We start from the raw sequence: 19810 nt of genomic DNA, 5'->3' as shown, positions 1-19810 counted from the left end.
CTCCGCAGATGCTGTCAGACCTGCTGAGTTTCTCCAGCTATTTTTGTTTCAGATTTTCAGCATCTGCAGTATTTTGCTTTTACTAGAGTTTACCTGTTCACCATGGGGCGACTACTGCACTGAAAGGTATGCCTGTGCAAAATGGCATTTAAAAAGGCAACAGGATCAAGGCTTTGGATGGTAGGACCGTGAAGTTTCTCGCTGCCTATCAACAAGAGCTAATGCACGAGTGCTGCTGCAGGTGGCAGGAGAGGCTCACTGCAGACATGGCATAGGGGAATTATACTGCTCCAAGTCCAGCTCCTCATGGCCATTCCAACTATGCAAGGCCCATCATTTCCACAAAATAGCGTCTCGTGATCCCACTCTCTGCTATCCAAGTGCAATCCCGTACCCCCACCCCCATCTCCACCTGAACCGATTCATGGTGATGGGAGTTGCAAACCCCTGGCTGAATTTAGCCCTCCCTTACCCTAGGGAGGGGGTGAGATGTGCTGTATTCAATTATAGCCAACCCTACCCTACCCATCCCTCTGCCACTGTCCTGGCCAAGAGAGGCTAACTCCGTAACAGGGCACGATATCAAACCTAGGATCTTCCTGTTCTGCAGAGTTCACCCAATGGGCCTACGATGCAATGGAAGATTCTGCATTACAAAAATGTGGCTTATCTGTGTAAGGGAGAGGAAATCTCGAGAGTCAATCCTCATGTCTTGGAAGATCGGGAAGACTTGTCCAGTTCAGAGTCCAACAACTTCTTTGTCCAGCAGCTGGTAGCGTGTGTCACCATGTCCTTCTTCAGCTTAAACTTCTCGCCACATGCCCCGCACGGGTGGAGGTGGCTTTCGAGGTGCCGCTCCAGCTCCACCGCGTCGCGGAAGATCTCGAAGCAGACTTGGCAGAGGGCCTGGCCCTGGGAGAGGTGGCAAGCCATGTGCCGGAGGTGGCTGCGCTTATGGTAGCTCCCCTGGCCGCAGACCTGGCACTCGTAGCGGGCGTCGCTGGTGTGTATGGCCACGTGGAGCCGCAGCTCGCGCTCCCGCAGGAACTTCTGCCCACACAGCTGGCAGGGGAACTGCTTCGCCTTGCTGTGGGTGGCCATGTGCTCAGTCAGGTGGCCTGGCTGGAGGAAGCCTTTACCGCAGAACTCGCAGCAGTGCTTGAGTCGGCCGCATTTTCTCGAGCTGGCCGTCTTGGTGAAGCGCCTTTGCTGTTCCTCCAAAGCCTCGGTGCCCTTCTTGTGGCGAGGCACCCGGAAGTGCTTGCCGGCCGCCCCCTTCTTGCTGTGGCTGCGGGCCGGCACCTTCGCCCCTTTGGCCATCGCCCGCCCTGCCCCCTGCACCCGCTCCCAGCCTGGGCCCTGCCGGTTGCGCTGCTGGCTGATGTGGCACGGGCCGTTCCGCCCGCTGCACTCCGGCGGGCAACGGCGTGAGGCGGAAGCGGTGGACACGGCATTCTTCCACCCCTCCCCCCTGCTGGCCCCCAGCCTGCCCCTGCCCGGGGGACCCCTCGGTTGCTCCTCGGAGGAGCGGCACCCCTCGCAAGCCTGGCAGTGCCATGCCTTCCCCCGGCGCCGCGACGCCGGGCGCTTCTCCGCGCCGAAGATGCTGCACGGGCGGTAGGCGGGCTGGCCTCCCCTGGTAGAGGGCGGCGTTGGCGGCGCCTTGGTCCCCACGCCGCCTGGGGCGCCCTCGTCGTCGCTCAGCTCCGTCAGCGCCGAGCCTTCACTGTCGCCGTCCAGGCTGCTGTCGGAGCTGCTGAAGGAGCCGTCGTCTGAGCCGTTCTCCAGCACCAGATCGTCATCGCCCGGGAACCTCACCTCGCCCTCTTCCAGCTCGTAATCCTCAGCCTGCCCGAAGGAGCCGGGGGGGGAGACGCCTGCATCCTCCCCGCCAACTCTCACCACAGTGACGCCGCTAAGTTCCAGAACCAGGGGCTGCTGCTGCTGCTCCTCCTCCTCCTCGGGGTCTTCCACCTTCGGCTTCTCCAAGCCAGACCCCGCGACCTTGTACGTTGCCTCTGGGCCCTCGGAGCCGTGCCCCTCGGCCGGCTCCGCTTCCCGCTTGACCTCGGGGGCCAGGCTCCACCTCTCCTCTGCCTTCCTGCTCTCCTCCTCCTCCTCCTCTCCCTGCCGGCGCAGGCAGCCGGTGATGTGCTCCTGCAGCAGCTGGGTGCCCTCAAAAGCCAGGCCGCACAGCGGGCAGTGGAACGGCTTCTCGGCGTGCAGCTGCAGGTGGTTACTCAGGCTGCGCTGCTCCTCGAAGGCCAAGCCGCAGTGGTGGCACAGGAACGCTTGCGATTCAGGCGCACTCTCCGGGGATTCGGCTTTGATGGAGACCGGGGCCTGACCGCTGTGGTTAGCTGGCGACGTGGAAGCCTCGGCGGGCGGGTTTTTGTCCTGGTGCAGCTCCACGCCAAAGACGAGTGGGCTGCGTTTGCCGGAGGCGAGCGGAACCTCCCCCTCGCCCTCCCTCTCTCCTGCTGCGGTGGGGGCCACCGCGCCGGGAAACCAGGCGGCATTGTACAGCTTCAGGAAGTGGAGCGAGGCCCTGAAGCGCTCCGGGTCGGAAGGGGGGGACTCCAGCCGGCCGGTGTACATCAGCTGCAGGATCAAGTCGAAGTGGTCCGGGCTGACGGCCTGCGAGCTCAGGAACACCTGCTGGGCCTCCCCCGGGCGGTTGACGAAGAGCTTGTGGAAGTACGAGCTGCAGGCCGCCAGCAGCACCCGGTGGGCCCGGAAGTGGACGTCGCCCACGACGATGGAGCAGTCACACAGGAAGCCGTACTCCAGCTGGGAGCAGAGCTGCTGCAGCACGTGCTCGCTGTGGCTGACCGACTGCATCCTGCCCTCCACCTGGAACAGACCATAAGCACCACAATTAAAAAAAAAACATCCTCCGAAACAAGACACTTCCTTCCAGCTGAGAGCAACAACTTCAACAGACGCTAAGAGAGGCCGGGCGGCACAGTACCTTATCCCTTTAGGGCTTTCATCAACAGCTTGCATTTACTAGGCGCCTTTTAACATCACAAAATCATCCCAAGATGCTTGACAGTAGAGACAGGCAAAAATTTGACACTGAGCCACATAGATTATTAGGACAGGTGACCAAAAGCTTGGGTCAAACAGGATTTAAGGAGTGTCAGGAGAGCAATAGGGGCGGAGAGGTTAAGACCTTGCTGCCAATGGTGCAGTGAAGGACATCAGAGTTGTTCAAGAGGCCAGAATTAAGGGATTTTTTTTTTAAATTTATTCTTTCATGGGACGTGGGTGTCTCTGGCAAGGTCAGCATTTGTTGCCCATCTCTAACTGCCTTAGATTGAGGAACTTGCTGGGCCATTTCAGAGTCAACCACGTTGCTGTGGATCAGGTAAGGCCGGCAGATTTCCTTCCCTAAAGGAGCATTGGTGAAGCAGATGGGATTTTATGATCGTTTCACAGTCGCCCGCTTCAATTCCAGAGTTTATTGACTGAATTTAAATTCCACCAGCTGCCGTGGTGGGATTTGAACCCGTGTCCCCACAGCATTAGCCTGGACCTCTGGGATTACTAGTCCAGAACATTAGTATTACATCACCCCCCAGAGTTCTCAGACAGGAGGTTACAGTGATTGGTGGTGTGGAGTCCTTGGAAGTATTTGAAAATGAGGATGATAATTTTTTTTTTTAAATCAAGGTGGTGTCGAACCAGAACAATGTAGGTCAGCGAGCACAGGGATGAACAGCACTTGGGACAAGTTAAGATCTGGACAGCAGAGTTTTAGATGAGCTCGTATATTTCCCTCCTCCCCTACTACCAATACTTGCTTTTAAGACCGCAGACTAAAAATAAGCAGGGTGTTCCAGTTAATTACTCCTTCCAGGCCCTTGGATCATATTTGAACATACAAATTAGGAGCAGGAGTAGGCCACTCTGCCCCTCGAGCCTGCTCTGTCATTCAATAAGATCATGGCTGGTCTGATTGTAACCTCAACTGCACAATCCTACCTACCCCAGATAACCTTTCACACACCCCCCCCCCCCCCACTTTGTTAATCAAGAATTTATCTAGCTCTGCCTTAAAAATATTCAAAGACTCTGCTGGCACCGCCTTTCAAGGAAGAGAGTTCCAAAGATTCACCACCCTCAAAGAAAACATTTCTCCTCCTGTCTTAAATGAGCGACCCCTTAATTTTTAAACAGTGACCCCTAGTTCTTGATTGTCCCACAAGAGGAAACATCCTCTCCACATCCACCCTGTCAAGATCCCTCAGGACCTTAATGGTTTCAATTAAGTTTTCAATTCTTACTCTTCTAAATTCCATTGGATACAAGCCAAATTGTCCAGCCTTTCCTCATAAGACAACCTGCCCATTCCAGGTATTAGCCTAGTAAGCCTTCACTGAACTGCTAACGCATTTACATCTTTTTTTAAATAAGACCACCAGTATTGTATACAGTACTCTAGGTGTGGTCTCACCCATCCCCTGTACTTCTGAAGCATAACCTCCCTACTACTGTAATTAATTCCCCTCACAATAAATGATAACATTCTATTAGCTTTCCTAATTACCTGCTGTACCTGCACACTAACCTTCTGTGATTCATGCACTAGGACACCCAGATCCCTCTGAATCTCAGAGTTCTGCAATCTCTCATCATTTAGATAATAAGCTTTTCTATTCTTCCTGCCAAAATGAACGATTTTGCATTTGCCCACATTATGCTCCATTTGCCAGATCTTTGCCCACTCACTTAACCTCTGTCACTCTGTAGCCTCCTTATGTCCTCTTCACAATTCACTTTCCTACCTATGTTTGTATCATCAGCAAATTTAACCACCATTCCTTCAGTCCCTTCGTCCAAGTCAAATCTGGATCAAATCCAGCCCAGTGGATGAAAGCCTCGACTGGCTGTAAGGAAATGAGTTTAGTCAGTCACACCCTAGTTTCAAATGGGTGTGAATTTCTTGCACAAAATAGCCCCAAACTCACAGCTTCCTGTCTACATGCAAACATCTAAAAAAAAATCATCAAGCATATCACAGAGTCCAAATCCTGAAACTTCCTACCAGCACCCTGGGATGCACCTACACCAGATGGACTGCAGCAGTTCAAGAAGACGGCTCACCACCACCTTCTCGAGGGAAGTTAGGGAATGGCAGTAAATACTATTCTTGCCAGTGATGCCCACATCCGATGTAAAATATATTTTTTTTTATAAAGCAAAATACTGCAGATGCTGGAAATCTGAAATAAAAACAAAAAATTGCTGGAAAAACTCAACAGGTCTGGCAGCATCTGTGGAAAGAGAAACAAGAGTTAATAAGTCCATATGACTGCTCTTCAGAGCCACCTTCTTCATCTTATGGACTCAAAACATTAACTCTGTTTCTCTCTGCACAGATCCTGCTGAGATCTTCTAGCATTTTCTGTTTTTATTTCAGATTTCCAGTATGTGCAACATTTTGCTTTTATCTTATTTCCATGCCTTTGCCTGCCAACAGAGCTGTTCATTATTCTGCCATTAACACTCACTCTGGACAAATGCTTTGATAAAAGCAAAAAACTGCGGACGCTGGAAATCCAAAACAAAAATAAAAATACCTGGAAAAACTCAGCAGGTCTGACAGCATCTGCGGAGAGGAACACAGTTAACGTTTCGAGTCCGTATGACTCTTCAACAGAACTAAGTAAAAATTGAAGAGAGGTGAAATGTAAGCTGGTTTAAGGGGGAGACAGGGGGTTGGGGGGAGGGGGGGGGGGGTGGACACAAATAGAGCTGGATAGAGGGCCAGTGATAGGTGGAAATAACCAAAAGATGTCACAGACGAAAGGACAAAGAGGTGTTGAAGGTGGTGATATTATCTAAGGAATGTGCTAATTAAGGGTAGAAAGCAGGACAAGCAAGGTACAGAGAGCCCTAGTGGGGGTGGGATGGGGTGAAGGAATCGAAAAAGGCTAAAAGGTAAAGATAAAACAATGGATGGAAATACATTTAAAAATAATGGAAATAGGTGGGAAAAGAAAAATTTATATAAATTATTGGAAAAAACAAAAAGGAGGGGAAAAAACAGAAAGGGGGTGGGGATGGAGGAGAGAGTTCATGATCTAAAATTGTTGAACTCAATATTCAGTCCGGAAGGCTGTGAAGTGCCTAGTCGGAAGATGAGGTGCTGTTCTAGTTTGCGTTGAGCTTCACTGGAACAATGCAGCAGGCCAAGGATGGACATGTGGGCAATAGAGCAGGGTGGAGTGTTGAAATGGCAAGCAACAGGGAGGTCTGGGTAATGCTTGCAGACAGACAGAAGGTGTTCTGCAAAGCGGTCACCCAGTCTGTGTTTGGTCTCTCCAATGTAGAGGAAACCGCATTGGGAGCAACGAATACAGTAGACTAAATTGAGCCACCAGCCTCCGCATTCAAAGGATCATCCTCCGCCATTTCCGCCAACTCCAGCATGATGCCACCACTAAATACATCTTCCCTTCACCACCCCAGCAGCATTCCGCAGGGATTATTCCCCCTGGGACACCCTGGTCCACTTCTCCATCACCCCCTACACCTCAAGCCCCTCCCACGGCACCTTGCCATGCAACCACAGAAAATGCAATACCTGCCCCTTTACTTCCCCTCTCCTCACCATCCAAGGGCCCAAACACTCCTTTCAAGTGAAACAGCATTTCACTTGCACTTCCCTCAATTTAGTCTACTGCATTCTTTGCTCCCAATGCGGTTTCCTCTACACTGGAGAGACCAAACGCAGACTGGGTGACCACTTTGCAGAACACCTTCGGTCTGTCCGTAAGCATTACCCAGACCTCCCTGTCGCTTGCCATTTAACTGTGTTCCTCTCTGCAGATGCTGCCAGACCTGCTGAGTTTTTCCAGGTATTTTTATTTTTGTTCTGGACAAATGCTTTGTTCCTTTATTACAACCATTACCATTCCCTTTGCCTTTTGTTCCATGACATCTTTGTCATTTAATCTCTCCAGCTCTCTACCCCACCTTAGATCTTCCCTTTTGTTCTTCCTCCCCTTCCCCACTTTTTCAACAACATAAAACCCATCATATTTCCACCTCCCTTCAGCTCTGAAGAAGAGTCATATTGGACTAGAAACCTTAACTCAGTTTTTCTCTCTCCACAGATGCTGCCAGCCTTGCTGAGTATTTCCAGCACTTTGTTTTAATTTTAATCCAAAACCACCTCACAGACTGCCAATTACTATCAACTTCATTTGCTGATCTGTAGGACATTTTTGTGCAGTGAGATCCCACAATATAGCACAATGCTGAATAGCATGGTCACTCTACTTTTGCTGGGCATTGATTAAGGCAGCAGTTCTCAAAACCTTTTTGGTTGAAGGACCCTTTTCAAATCACAGACCCACAATTAAATTATAATACCATACAATATTAAAGTGCTGCACATAAACAGCAGTTTAACAACACTTTTAAGGAAATGGGTATTTATGTTCATTTTCTCTTGGTGTTCTGCCATGAACACTGTCCTCCTAAGGGAGAGAGAGACATCGCACTCGGCACTGCACACGTAGGGTAGCTGCACTCCACTCCCACCTTCACATTATTTTGCAGACCCTCTGCAAAGTCTCCACAGAGCCCCAGAGTTCTGTGGACCCTGGTTTGAGAGCCAATGGGGTTAAGAGAGAAGTGTTGCCCAGTACACAAGAGGAAAGAACACCATCCCTACTTTTCAAATAAATGCCATGTGATCGTTAACATGCATGTAAACAGGCAAATGGGACCTGGGCTTGATATCTTAGCAGAAGAGGAAATGAAGAGGAAACAGAAGGAAGAAGAAATAAGAGAGGGGGTTGCCAACTCTGAGTGCCCACCATCAGTAGTCAAACAAATACTGCTACCAGACTGATAGACAAGAATGACCCAAACACTACTCCCTCCCCATCTTCAATATTAACTAACTTGTATTCAGAAGTGCACAAATAATATTTTTCTTTTAAATACCCCAGTGATTTTTCTTCTGGGTTGCTTCTAGTAGTGTCCCAGAGATTATTCCTAATTCCCGGAGGCTCCAAAACAATCTTGGAGAGTTGGCAACCTCAGAAGTGGGGAAAAGGGGACCCACATTGCAGGTCCTTGGGATACATGAGGATTGGATCTCCATTTATCGAATCCCAACTAATTAATGAATAGGAAGGAGACACTGTTCCTCTCCACCAGGGATGCAATGGAGGAGTTAGCTCCAAATAACCATCCCCTTGGCAATAAGACGACGTAGCTGCCGTCCCCCTTGCAAACCGCACACCGTTTTCCTCCTTGCACATAGCATTTCCCTTTTGCAAGGGCCAAAAAGCTGCAGAACGAGTAACCGGCCCATCCACACGGTGCAATCACATAAGCCTCGCCATGACCGCGCTATTTCCTGCAAAGGTTTTATATAAACATAGTTTCTCTTTTTTTTTGCACAATCTCCTCCATCCAAGCTGGGGCTTTCGCGACATTACTCCGATGCATTGTTTTATTTTTGTTATGACTCGACTAAACCCATGGAAACTCACCTCTTTTTAAACAACCCCCACTCTCCTTTCCAAACGGACACACAAATTGCTACACTCTTGAGTGACAGCTACTCAGCTCCTCGAGGCCTCCCGGGCCAACGTTCCAGGCATTTCCGGTTTTTCACCGCTCTAGCCCCGCCCTCCCTGGCGGCAGGGCATGCGCGGTCCCCCCAGCGGCGCGCTGTACGCCGGGAGTTGTAGTTCCTCTGCTGGGAGGTTTGTCGTTTCCCCCACGCTTTACACCTGCCGGGGGGGGGGGGGGGGGGGGAGGAGAATGGACTTGTATTGACATAGCGCCTTTCACGACCAAAGGCCGTTCCTTTACAACCAACAAAGTAACTTCTGAAGTGCAGTCACTGTTGGAATGTAGGGAAGGGAGGGGGAGCAGCCAATTTGCAGCCAGAACCCACAAACAGCAACATGGTTTTAAAAAAGAAAGACTTGCATTTATATAGCACCCTTCACGACCACTGGATGTCTCAAAGCTCTTCGCAGCCTATGAAGTACTCTATGAATTTGTAGTTACAATTGAAAAGCAAAAAGACTCATTGCTCAATTGGATGATGCTTGACTGTCAGCCAAACAGACTTTTGCTCCCCCATTTTCAATATTTTTATATCTGGTAAAGAGAAAATCCTTTTTAATGCCCCAATGAGATTTCTCCAGGATTGCATTAATCCTTCTTAAATTGAAGAGAGTTGAGAAGGGGACAGAGGGCAGTTATTTTTTGAATTCATTCCTGGGATGTGGGTGTCACTGGCTAGGCCAACTTAATTGCCCATCTTCAGGGGGCATTTAAGAGTCAACCACTGGGCCTGGAGCCACATATAGACCAGGTAAGGATGGCAGATTTTCCTTCCATTAGTGAACTAGGTGGGTTTTTATGACAATCAGCAATGGTTTCAGACTTTTAATTCCAGATTTTTATTGATTCAAATTTCACTTTCTGCTGGGGTGGGATTTGAACCTGGATCCCCAAAGCATCTTTAGAATATTAGTGTAGTGACAATCCCACTACACCACCACCAGGAACTGGGAGGGTCATCCTGGATTTTTGCCTTGAATTCCTGGAGTGGGACTTCTAATTAACTACTGGTCCCTACACCCCCACCGCCTCCTCCTCTTGGGTTGACCTTGACTTGTCTCTCTTCTGCGGGTCCTCAGTAAACTCAAAGATAATGAGGTGATGCATTTAAGGGGAAGCTAGATAGACACATGAAGGAGAAAGGCCAGAGTTGCTAGCCCTCCAGGATTAGCCTGGAGGCTCCAGGAATTGAAGATCAATCTCCAGGACACTGCTGTGTGCAATCCTGGAGAAATCTCATTGGGATAGTAACAATGATTTTTTTTGTCATTTTCTTTGAACATTTCTCTTTACCAGATATAAAATATTGAAAATGGGGGAGCAAAAGGCTGTTTGGTTGACAGTCAAGCATCATCCAATTGGGCAATGAGTCTTTTTGCTTTCCAATTGGCGTAGGAAGGCCGTACGTCACAAGGATGGACGTGTTGGCCAACTAATGGCTGGAGTGTGGGGGGCGAGTCATGTGATGCAACCTCCAGGAACACATTTAATCACAGTTGGCAGCCCTAATGCCTCCAGATGTACCATGCTCAACTTCTTCCCTGAAGCTCTCCATCACTCCAGCAAGGCCTTCTGTAGATGCTCCTTAAAACTTAAATCTTTGTAATCACCTGTCCTAGTGCCTATTTATTTGATTCTTTGTCATTTTTTCTCTCTGCTTGACTCACCTGTGAAATGCAAAGGAGCTAAATAAATCCAAGGGCCTCTCTCCCTAACAGCGCTGTGGGTGCACCCACACCACAGGGACTGCAGCGGTTCAAGGTGGCAGCTCACCACCACCTTCTCAAGGGGGCAATTAGGGATGGGCAACAAATGCTGGCCTCGCCAGCGACACCCATAGCCTGTAAATGAATAATGAAACACTCGCAACATCATGTTCTACCCCTCGGATATCCACACTGTTATACCAGAAGCTTTGACCTGGATATGACTTAGATGTTGATATTTGATCTGTTTTTTGTTGCTACTTTATGAAAGAAGGAGATCCCTGTGACATAAAATGATAGAATTTGACATTATTGAAAGGAGCCATTCAGCCCACTGCTCCTGTGCTTGCTCTCTAATGGAATTGTCCACTTAGCCCAATTCTGCACCACCCCCCCCACCACCCAAATTGCCATACTCATTAAAAAAAATACTTTTCATGTTGTTTCCTTTTAAAAACTATTATAGATTCTGTGTCCACCATAGTTCTTTCAGGAGAGTACAATGACATGCTGGTGTACTTGGCATTCCCACAACTTTCACAGCTTCAGGGCTTGGTAAAGCATATTACAAGGAAGTACATTTGAAGTGTAGTGCCTGTTGCAGTGCAGGAAACGTGGCAGACAATTTGAGCACAGCAAGCACCCAAAAACAGCAACGATCGGATGATGTGCTTTAGCTATGTTGGTCGAGGGTTAAATATTGGTCAGGACGCTGGGGAGGAATTCCCTCCTCCTCATTTGAAGTAGTGCCGCATGTGGAATCTTTTACATCCACCCAAACAAACAGAGTTGGACCTCAGTCTAACATCTGGTCTAATAGAAACAAAAACAGAAAATGCTGGAAAAACTCAGCAGGTCTGACAGCATCTGGGTCATACGGACTCGAAACTTTTGAATTTCTCCCTCTGCAGATGCTGTTCCAAACTTTTTCTGATTTTGTTTCAGATTTCCAGCATCCGCAGTATTTCGCTTTTATCTTGTCTTATAGGATGCCATCCCTGACAGTGCAGCCCTCCCACAGTACTGCAGTGTCAGCATAGATTAGGTGCTCTGGAGTGGGGCTTGAACCCACAACCTTCTGACTCAGAGACAAAAGTGCTACTCACCGAACTTTAAATTACTTAACATGACAATTTTTACTCTTGGCTTCTTGCTTTCATGTTGTATTTTGAAGTGTGGATTTGATTATCCTACTCCGTAACCATATTCTATTGGCTGCATTGCAGTTACTCAGACCTGGCTAACCGAAAATGTTCGAACACCATTCTTAGCAAAGCGGGCCCCGGGAGAAATTTTAAGTCCTATCGAACGAGCGAGATAGCTTACTGGCTTGTTCGGGGAAGGGCTGCCTCAGCGCGATGGCGTTATCGATTTCCCATGCCTGACGCGCCGAGTGGTCAGAACGACCCTTGACCCCACCCAACCCAGCGTGGCCTGACCCTCCCGACCCGACCCTGCCCCAACCACCTGACCCGCGTAGGAGCGCCCAACCCAACCCCAATGACTGATAAATCTGTGCAGGTTAAAAGGAATAGAAGGCTTGCCACGGGGTGGTGATAGTGATACAGCGTGCAGGGCAAAAAGAAGTTAAGGCCAACATGTCAAAAAAGCCAGCAGATACCTCCTATACTTCACATCCAGTTTTGGTTAGCATCGGTAGAAGAGACAGGTGAAGCTTCTGGGCAGGGAAGTGTTCGAGAAAGGCTGAAATTTCAGATGGATAGAAAAACTTCGATACGCATTCTGAAGAAAATTATTCTCTTGATTGCACATGCCCCCATTTATTCCAATAAGTTTATGATTTTTCTTTTCTGAAAGCGGACAGGATACGAAAGCCGGCACTGTCTCAGTCACAAGGGGCTGCCAGTTTTCAGCTATTCTACCCGCACTACCAGAATACCCAGAAACCTAACTGGCGTAGTCACAGAAATGCATGGGCTACAAGAGCAGGTCGGAGGCTGGGAGTTCTGCAGCAAGTAACTCACCTCCTGACTCCCCAAAGCCTGTCCACCATCTACAAGGCACAAGTCAGGAGTGTGATGGAATACTCCCCATTTGCCTGGATGTGTGCAGCTCCCACAACACTCAAGAAGCTCAATACCATCCAAGGCAAGGCAGCCCCGCTTAATTGGCACCCCACCCCCCCACCTTAAACATTTACCCTCTCCAACACGACGCACAGTGGCAGCAGTGTGTGTACCATCTACAAGATGCACTGCAGCAACTCACCGAACCTCCTTCGACAGCACCTTCCAAACACATGACCTCTACCATCTAGAAGGACAAGGGCAGTAGACACATGGGGAACACCACCATCTGCAAGTTCCCCTCCGAGTCACTCACCATCCTGACTTGGAAATATATCGGCCGTTCCTTCACTGTCGCTGGGTCGGAATCCTGGAACTCCCTCCCTAACAGCACTGTGGGTGTACCTACACCACAGGGACTGCAGCGGCTCAAGAAGGCAGCTCACCACCACCTTCTCAAGGGGCAATTAGGGATGGGCAATAAATGCTGGGCCCAGCCAGCGAAGCCCACATCCCGTGAACGTTTAAGAAAACGACCACACGCCCATTTCTGTACAAAGAGGGATCGGAACGCAGTGCAAAGGAATCCGAGGAAAGGTAGCCAGACTTCGCAAAGAAAAACAAGCTTTATTATACAACGATGCTTCTGGGGGAAGAAGTAAAGTGTTTTTTTTAAGGCAAGTCACTTTTCGACAACTTTGTATCCAGCCACTTTCCACTGTCCAAAACAAAAACTTCGACAGGTCACCGACTTAAATATAAATAAACATAAAACCATCCCCCTTGCCCCTCAGAAACATGTCCTTAGTTTGAACATTATTATCACTGTCATTACTATCTACAGATATTTCTTCTTTTTATTTTACATTTATTTTACAATTAGCCGAAAGTCTTTCTTTTTGCCTTCCTTGTCGTACTCCAGCTTTTAGCGCCTTGATTTCTTGCCCATTGAGTTTCTTCCGTGGCTGCGGTACAGAGACTGCTTCTCCGGGTTGAAGCCGCAGTATTTCAGGGTATGGGCAGCGTCGCCCGTGGCCTGGCAGAGGGGGCAGACGTAGTTCCGCAGGATGGGGCACAGCACCTTCCCGCCCTCCGTCTTCAGCACGTGCGAGGAGTAGACCTTCCGCGACTCGCCATTGTGCTTGCAGAAGGTGCAGATGCCGCTCCCCTTCTTCAGTGGGTTGTCGAGCCCCACGGCGCCCCCGTCGGAGCAGGAGGGGGGGTCCCTGCCCACCACCAGCGGGCGGAAGGCGCCCTCGGTGGGTGGGCTGACCTTGCCGCGCCCCTGCCCACCTGTGCCAGGCCGCCAGATCTCCTCAACCCTCATCGACAGCTGCAGATAGTCCTTCCATATATCAAACTCCTGGTTTCCAGGATGTTTGTGGGTGAACCTCTCCATGGCCCCTTCCAGCTTTTTAAAGAGTTTTCCACCACAAATCATTAAAGGTGAGAAGAGGAGGGGTTGTAGCACTGAAATAACAAAGGGGGTGTGCCCAGGAGTATTTTAATTTTAAAGGCCAGCTTGTTAAATCTTCTGGTCCCAGGTTCCCTGACAGGTAACAAGTTGACAGACAGATAATTCTGCTCTCTCTCTCTCTCTCTCTCTACACACCCCCCAGCACTTGACACAAAAGTGTTAAACTTTTATTAAATTTAACAGAATTGCCTTGTTCCTTTTGTCTCCTTGCATTGCTCCATTGAGTGAATGCAGAATGGAAAAGTCAACAGCAAGTTTCATGTGCAATTAACTGCAGTCTCCCTCCACACATTAATCTGCAGACCAGACCCAATGTCTGCTGGGCTTGCACTTGTCTAGTGTGTGTTGGGAGAGGGAGGGAGGGGGTGCTGCAGGAAGGGAAAGCAGTAAACAATGTAATCCCTTAAAAGATCTACTGAAGTCTCCAAACACAAGCTCCCTGTTGAACATTCACGATACCAAAGAGCCACTGAGCCACAGAGAGGGTGCCATTTTCTTCAGTCGCAACCAAGGCCAATGGAGTACTTTCGAAGCGTGGTGACTCTTGTAATGTAGGAAACGCGGCAGCCAATTTGCACACAGCAAGATCCCACAGGCAGCAATGTGATGATGACCGGAGAATTTTTCTTCGGTGATGTTGGTTGAAGGATAAATTTTGGCCAGGATACGGTGGAAGACTCCCCGGCCCTCTTTGAAATAGCGCCAAGGGATCTTTTGCATCCACCTGAGAGGGTGGACAACGTTTAAAGTCTCATCCAAAAGACAGCACTTCCGACTGTGCAGCACTCCCTCAGTACTGCACTGGGAGTGTCAGCCTGGATTCTGTGCTCAAGTCTCTGGAGTGGGACTCGAACCCGGGAGAGAGGGATGTTACCCACTGTGATTCAGTTTCTCGTAACAAAACTCTCCTTCTCAGTAAAATCCCTCTCCACGGCCTTGCTATCCTTCCTAGTGCAACGTGGTTGTCATTAGGTTCATCCAGGGGCTATTTGTATTCCTGATTAATAAATTTTTTTAAATGATGTAAGACCACAGGCCCTCTCAGGTGGATGCAAAGGATCCCTTGGCGCTATTTCATAGAGAGCTGAAGAGTCCTCTGCCATGTCCTGGCTAATATTTATCCTTCAACCAACATCACCAAAGGAAGATTCTCTGGTCATTATCACATTGCTGTTCGCGGGATCTTGCTATGCGCAAATTGGCTGCCACATTTGCTACATAACAACAGTCGCCACGCTTCAAAAGTGCTCGATTGGCTTTTGGTTGTGACTGAAGAAAATGGCACTGCCCTTTGTGGCCCAGTCATGTGAATTTTAAAAGTTTCAGAGCATAAGAGCTTAATAGATGGGAGCAGGAGTAGGCCATTTGTCCCCTCGAGCCTGTTCCGTCACTCAATAATGGCCGACGTTTGGCCTCAGCACCACTTTCCCGCCTTCTCCCCGTGTCTCTTGATTCCCTGAAGAGTCCGCAAATCTATCCACCTCAATCTTGAATATACTCAAAAAGACTGGAGCATCCGCGGCTTTCTGGGGTAGAGAATTCCAAAGGTTCACAACCCTCTGAGTGAAGAAATTTCTGCCAGGTCTTAGTCCAAAACGGCCGACCCCTTTCCGTGGAGACTGAAGCCTCTCGTTCTAAACTCTCCAGCCGGGGCAGAGAAGCAGTCTCTCGGCACTTTTGCATGTTTGTTAATGAAATGGTAAGATGAAAAGCAAAGTCAGCGCTATTTGATTGTTGAGAGTGTTTTATTTCCTTGGTTAGGACATGGCAGTAGACAGTTGTTAAGTAAATATACATCAGCAAAGTACCTTTACCTGTATGTGTGTGTAGGCATTTTCATCTAAACTTGGTGCAGGTGACAGTGTCAGGTGTCGCCACACCTGTGTCCAGTCGGTCACTACCATCGGACAGGTCTTGCTATCGTTATCTCCTGTTTTCTCAACTCTCAAATGGCCAACGTTCCAGGGAAGGACAAGGAAAATGCTTCGAAGACACTCCGAAGTTTTCCTTGAAGCGCAGCAGCTGTTGACATTAATGACCGGGAGGAGCTTTCCGCCCATCGTTCAAGATGGCGACGGCTTGTCCATCAAGCTGCGTCACGCTCTGAGTCGCAACGTCGTGGTGACGAGGCAGAGAGGACGGGGAAAAGAAGCAAATCCAGCGCTCCGGATCCCATTACCTCATGGGATGTCCTGCCCCACTTGCCCAAAGGTCGGTGGGGTCACGAATCAGTGCACAGACCCATGGCAGAAACTCAGGACCCTGCGTAGACGTCATCCTCGGATCGAGGGGCAGCCGCTGACGACTACCGGACAACACCAGATCAAAACTAGGGACCATCGATGGAAGACGGTCACTGATAAATCCAATAGGGAATTCAGGAGAAACGTCTTTACCCGGAGAATAGCGGGAATGTGGAACTCGCTACCACAGCGGGTAGTTGAGGTGAATAGTATAGATGCATTTAAGGGGAAGCTAGATAAGTACATGAGGGAGAAAGGAATTTATACTGATAGGGTTGGATGAAGAGGGTTGGGAGGAGGGCATATGTTGAGCATAAACACCAGCATGGACCAGATAGGCCAAATGGCCTTTTTCTGTGCTGTAAATTCTATGTAATTCTTCGTAAAATAAGACACCTAAGTTGAGATACAATATTCTAACAATGGTCTAACCAATGACTTGTAGAGGTTAAGCTTATATTTCAGCTCTTTCCTGGACTCGAACTCAGGTTCTGTCGAAGGGTCATGAGGACTCGAAACGTCAACTCTTTTCTTCTCTGCCGATGCTGCCAGACCTGCTGAGTTTTTCCAGGTAATTCTGTTTTTGTTTTGGATTTCCAGCATCCGCAGTTTTTTTGTTTTTATATTATTATTATATTTATGTAGAGGTTAAGTATTACTTCCGCTTTTCCATGTAATGCCTCTATGTATAAAAAAACTTATTTGAAGATTTCTCTTGACAATTATATCAGCTTATCCTCCTACTCACAAAACTTCAGGCTCAGACCGACACTGCCATCTCCGCTCCTTGTTAAAATTGTACAGTTTCATGCACTGGGGCACAGTTCTTGCTTATCCTTCACAACTCACGCTTCTCCACCATTATTTTTATTTGATATTTACCCGGCTGATCAACTTTGGTCCTCCTGAAGAACTACGTGCCCCAGACTGTTGCAGGTGGATTCTTCCTTCCGGATGTCCCAGCTGGGGAGAAACCACCCCCCCACCGCAATCCCCCAGAGAAATGGATACCCTACGACACGCTGAGATGAAGCTATGTTTAACCTGGCCTGTCCCTTTAAGGCTGCTGCTCAGAGATCGTTGGCACATCCTGAGGCCAATTCCTCACCGGAGTTTTGGCACAGGTTGGCAGCTGCCCATACATCCCGGACTTCTCTTTCAATGGTGAGGCTGGGTTATCACAGTCACATGAATCGAATGGCTTTCCTCCCTTTTTGAATTCAACCAAACTGCAGTGCTTGAAGGAGGATGGATTTATGCCAGACACAGCTAATCTCTTGTGATGTTGCTCATTGTCAGAGGATGTGCCATTCCCAAGAAGGGGAGAGAATGTCTTACATTTAGATAGCGCCTTTCACGACATCTGGAAGCACTTTGCATCCAATGAAATTTATTCGCTATTGTTGCTGGGCAACACAGCAGCCATTTTGTACACAGCAAGTTCCCACAATCAGCAATGTGATAACAACAACTTATATTTATGTGGTACCTTTATCATAACGAAACATCCCAAGCAGCTTCACAGAAGCGTTATGAAACAAAGCTTGACATTGAGCCACATGAAGAGATGAGTGGAACAGATAGGTCGGTTTTAAGGGGCATCTTACAGGAGGTAAGCGAGGCGGAGAGGCACAGCGAGCGAATTCCAGGACTTAGGGCCTGGGCAACTGAAGGCATGGCTGCCAATGCTGGAGTGGTTATTTCTGAGAATGCATAAAAGGCCAGAATTAGAGGAGTGCAGAGATCTGTAGGGTATCGGATCATCAGTTTTAGTGATGTTGGTTAAGGGATAAAAATTGATCAAGACATTAGTGAGAACTCCAAAACAAAAACAGAATTACCTGGAAAAACTCAGCAGGTCTGGCAGCATCGGCGGAGAAGAAAAGAGTTGACGTTTCGAGTCCTCATGACCCTTCGACAGAACTTGATCTGTCGAAGGGTCATGAGGACTCGAAACGTCAACTCTTTTCTTCTCCGCCGATGCTGCCAGACCTGCTGAGTTTTTCCAGGTAATTCTGTTTTTGTTTTGGATTTCCAGCATCCGCAGTTTTTTTGTTTTTATATTAGTGAGAACTCCCTCTCTTCTTTGAAGTAGTGCAATAGGATCCACCTGAAACAAGGCCTCATTTAGCATCTTATCTGAAAGATGGCACTAAGAGGTATCAGCCTGGAGTGGGATTTGAACGCAGCCTTCAAAAAAATCCAAGGTGAGAGTGTTACCCACTGAGCTACAAGTCATTCCATTGTTCTAGAAACAGTTAACCTGATAAAGCAAAGGTGTGGACCCCTTTAAGACTAAATTGGGGGATTCAAAGGTCTAATTGATCTGATCAGTTCATTCAAAGGTTAAATTGTATTCAGTGCTGGAGATCAGAGCAAGTTCTGGGCAAGGTCAGTTAAAGCCTGCAGACTTAGTGGCTCCACATTGCTTAGTCCCTGGAGAGTATTTCTATACATTGTTACATACACTATTCAGTTTAAAACAAAACTTTCTCCCTTAATTTTGCACCAGCAACTCTTCAATAATCCAACAATCGGAGCAGGGCAAGATTCTGGTCAGTTAAGAAAGTAATGGTTTTATATTGAAATAAGTTGAAATTAATTTTAAAATGTGACACAGGATGTTTGAATTTGATAGAGGAAGGGTGAAAATGTAAAGTTTTGCCCAACTCTTTACATTTATAATGAACTCATTAATATTAACTTGTGCAGATAGTCTGTTTTAATTGATTGAGGGTTAAATATTAGCCAGGACACCAGTGAGAACAGTCCTGCTCTTCTCCAAAATGATGCCAAAGGATCTTTTACATCCACCCGAGAGGGCAGATGAGGCTTTGGTTTAACAGCTCATCTGAAAGGTGGCACCTCCAACAGTGCAGCACTCCTTCAGTACTGCATTGGTGTACCCACCTAGATTTTCTGTTCAACTGCTGAAGTAGGACTTGAACCCATTTCTGACTTAGGAGTAAGCATCTTACCCACTGTAAGCCACCATCGATTGGTGCATTTGCAATGGCAACAGCTCCACCAATCAGAGTCCAACTGCCAATCTATCAACACTCAGTTCTCATACAGTATAAATTGTTGTTTCCCCCTTATATTGGTATTCTTGCCAAGTGTCCTGATGAGTGCAAGACAGAAAGCTTCGACATGTCTCTCGTTCCAGCAATACTCAAGCTCTGTACTACCAAATGACCAGTAAGAAGCAATTGAAATGGCTAAGTCATTTTACATTATATTAGGGACTACATTTTTAACAAATAGTTCACTAGTTGCAAAGCGCTATGGCAATTTGTGAAGTCATGAAAGGTGCAATATTTAGTCACACTGCAGTTAAACATCCCCCCCTGTGGAGGTACTGCAGTGCCACCCATGGCAGGAGGCTGGAATTGCAGCACGAGAAGTTTACATAGCATTTTCCATTATAAATGAGGATTTGGGAATTTAGAATCAAGTTGTAAAGATGAGGAATTTATGCTGTGGACTGAGTTACATATCCACAATTTAGCCTAATTATCATCAACAACTTATATTTATATTTCACCTTTAACATAATAAAACATCACAAGGTGCTTCACAGGAGCATTATAAAACAAAATCTGACACTGAACCAGATGCATGGAAACACCACCACCTGCAAGTTCCCCTCCAAGCCACTCACCATCCCGACTTGGAAATATATCGGTCGTTCCTTCATTGTCACTGGGTCAAAATCCTGGAACTCCCTCCCTAACAGCACAGTGGGTGTACCTACAC

General features: G+C 48.0%; 2 protein-coding genes across 2 annotated transcripts; both read right to left on the bottom strand.

The window, feature by feature from the left end:
- Window positions 1–705: 705 nt before the first annotated feature.
- LOC121272565 (zinc finger and BTB domain-containing protein 1-like) lies at window positions 706–8602 on the bottom strand. The gene is made up of 2 exons (XM_041179215.1): window positions 8517–8602; window positions 706–2853 (listed from the first exon to the last, which is right to left on the bottom strand). Exon 2 carries the CDS (start codon window positions 2839–2841, stop codon window positions 706–708), a length of 2136 nt encoding a protein of 711 aa, XP_041035149.1. The 5' UTR covers window positions 2842–2853; window positions 8517–8602.
- A 4657-nt stretch (window positions 8603–13259) lies between these two features.
- Window positions 13260–13733, bottom strand: LOC121272564 (nanos homolog 2-like). The gene has a single exon (XM_041179214.1). It carries the CDS (start codon window positions 13731–13733, stop codon window positions 13260–13262), a length of 474 nt encoding a protein of 157 aa, XP_041035148.1.
- Between the last annotated feature and the right edge of the window lie 6077 nt (window positions 13734–19810).

The sequence above is a fragment of the Carcharodon carcharias genome, chromosome 34, assembly GCF_017639515.1.
Source record: "Carcharodon carcharias isolate sCarCar2 chromosome 34, sCarCar2.pri, whole genome shotgun sequence".
Classification (NCBI taxonomy): domain Eukaryota; kingdom Metazoa; phylum Chordata; class Chondrichthyes; order Lamniformes; family Lamnidae; genus Carcharodon; species Carcharodon carcharias.
This window is presented reverse-complemented; position numbering and strand designations above follow the sequence as displayed.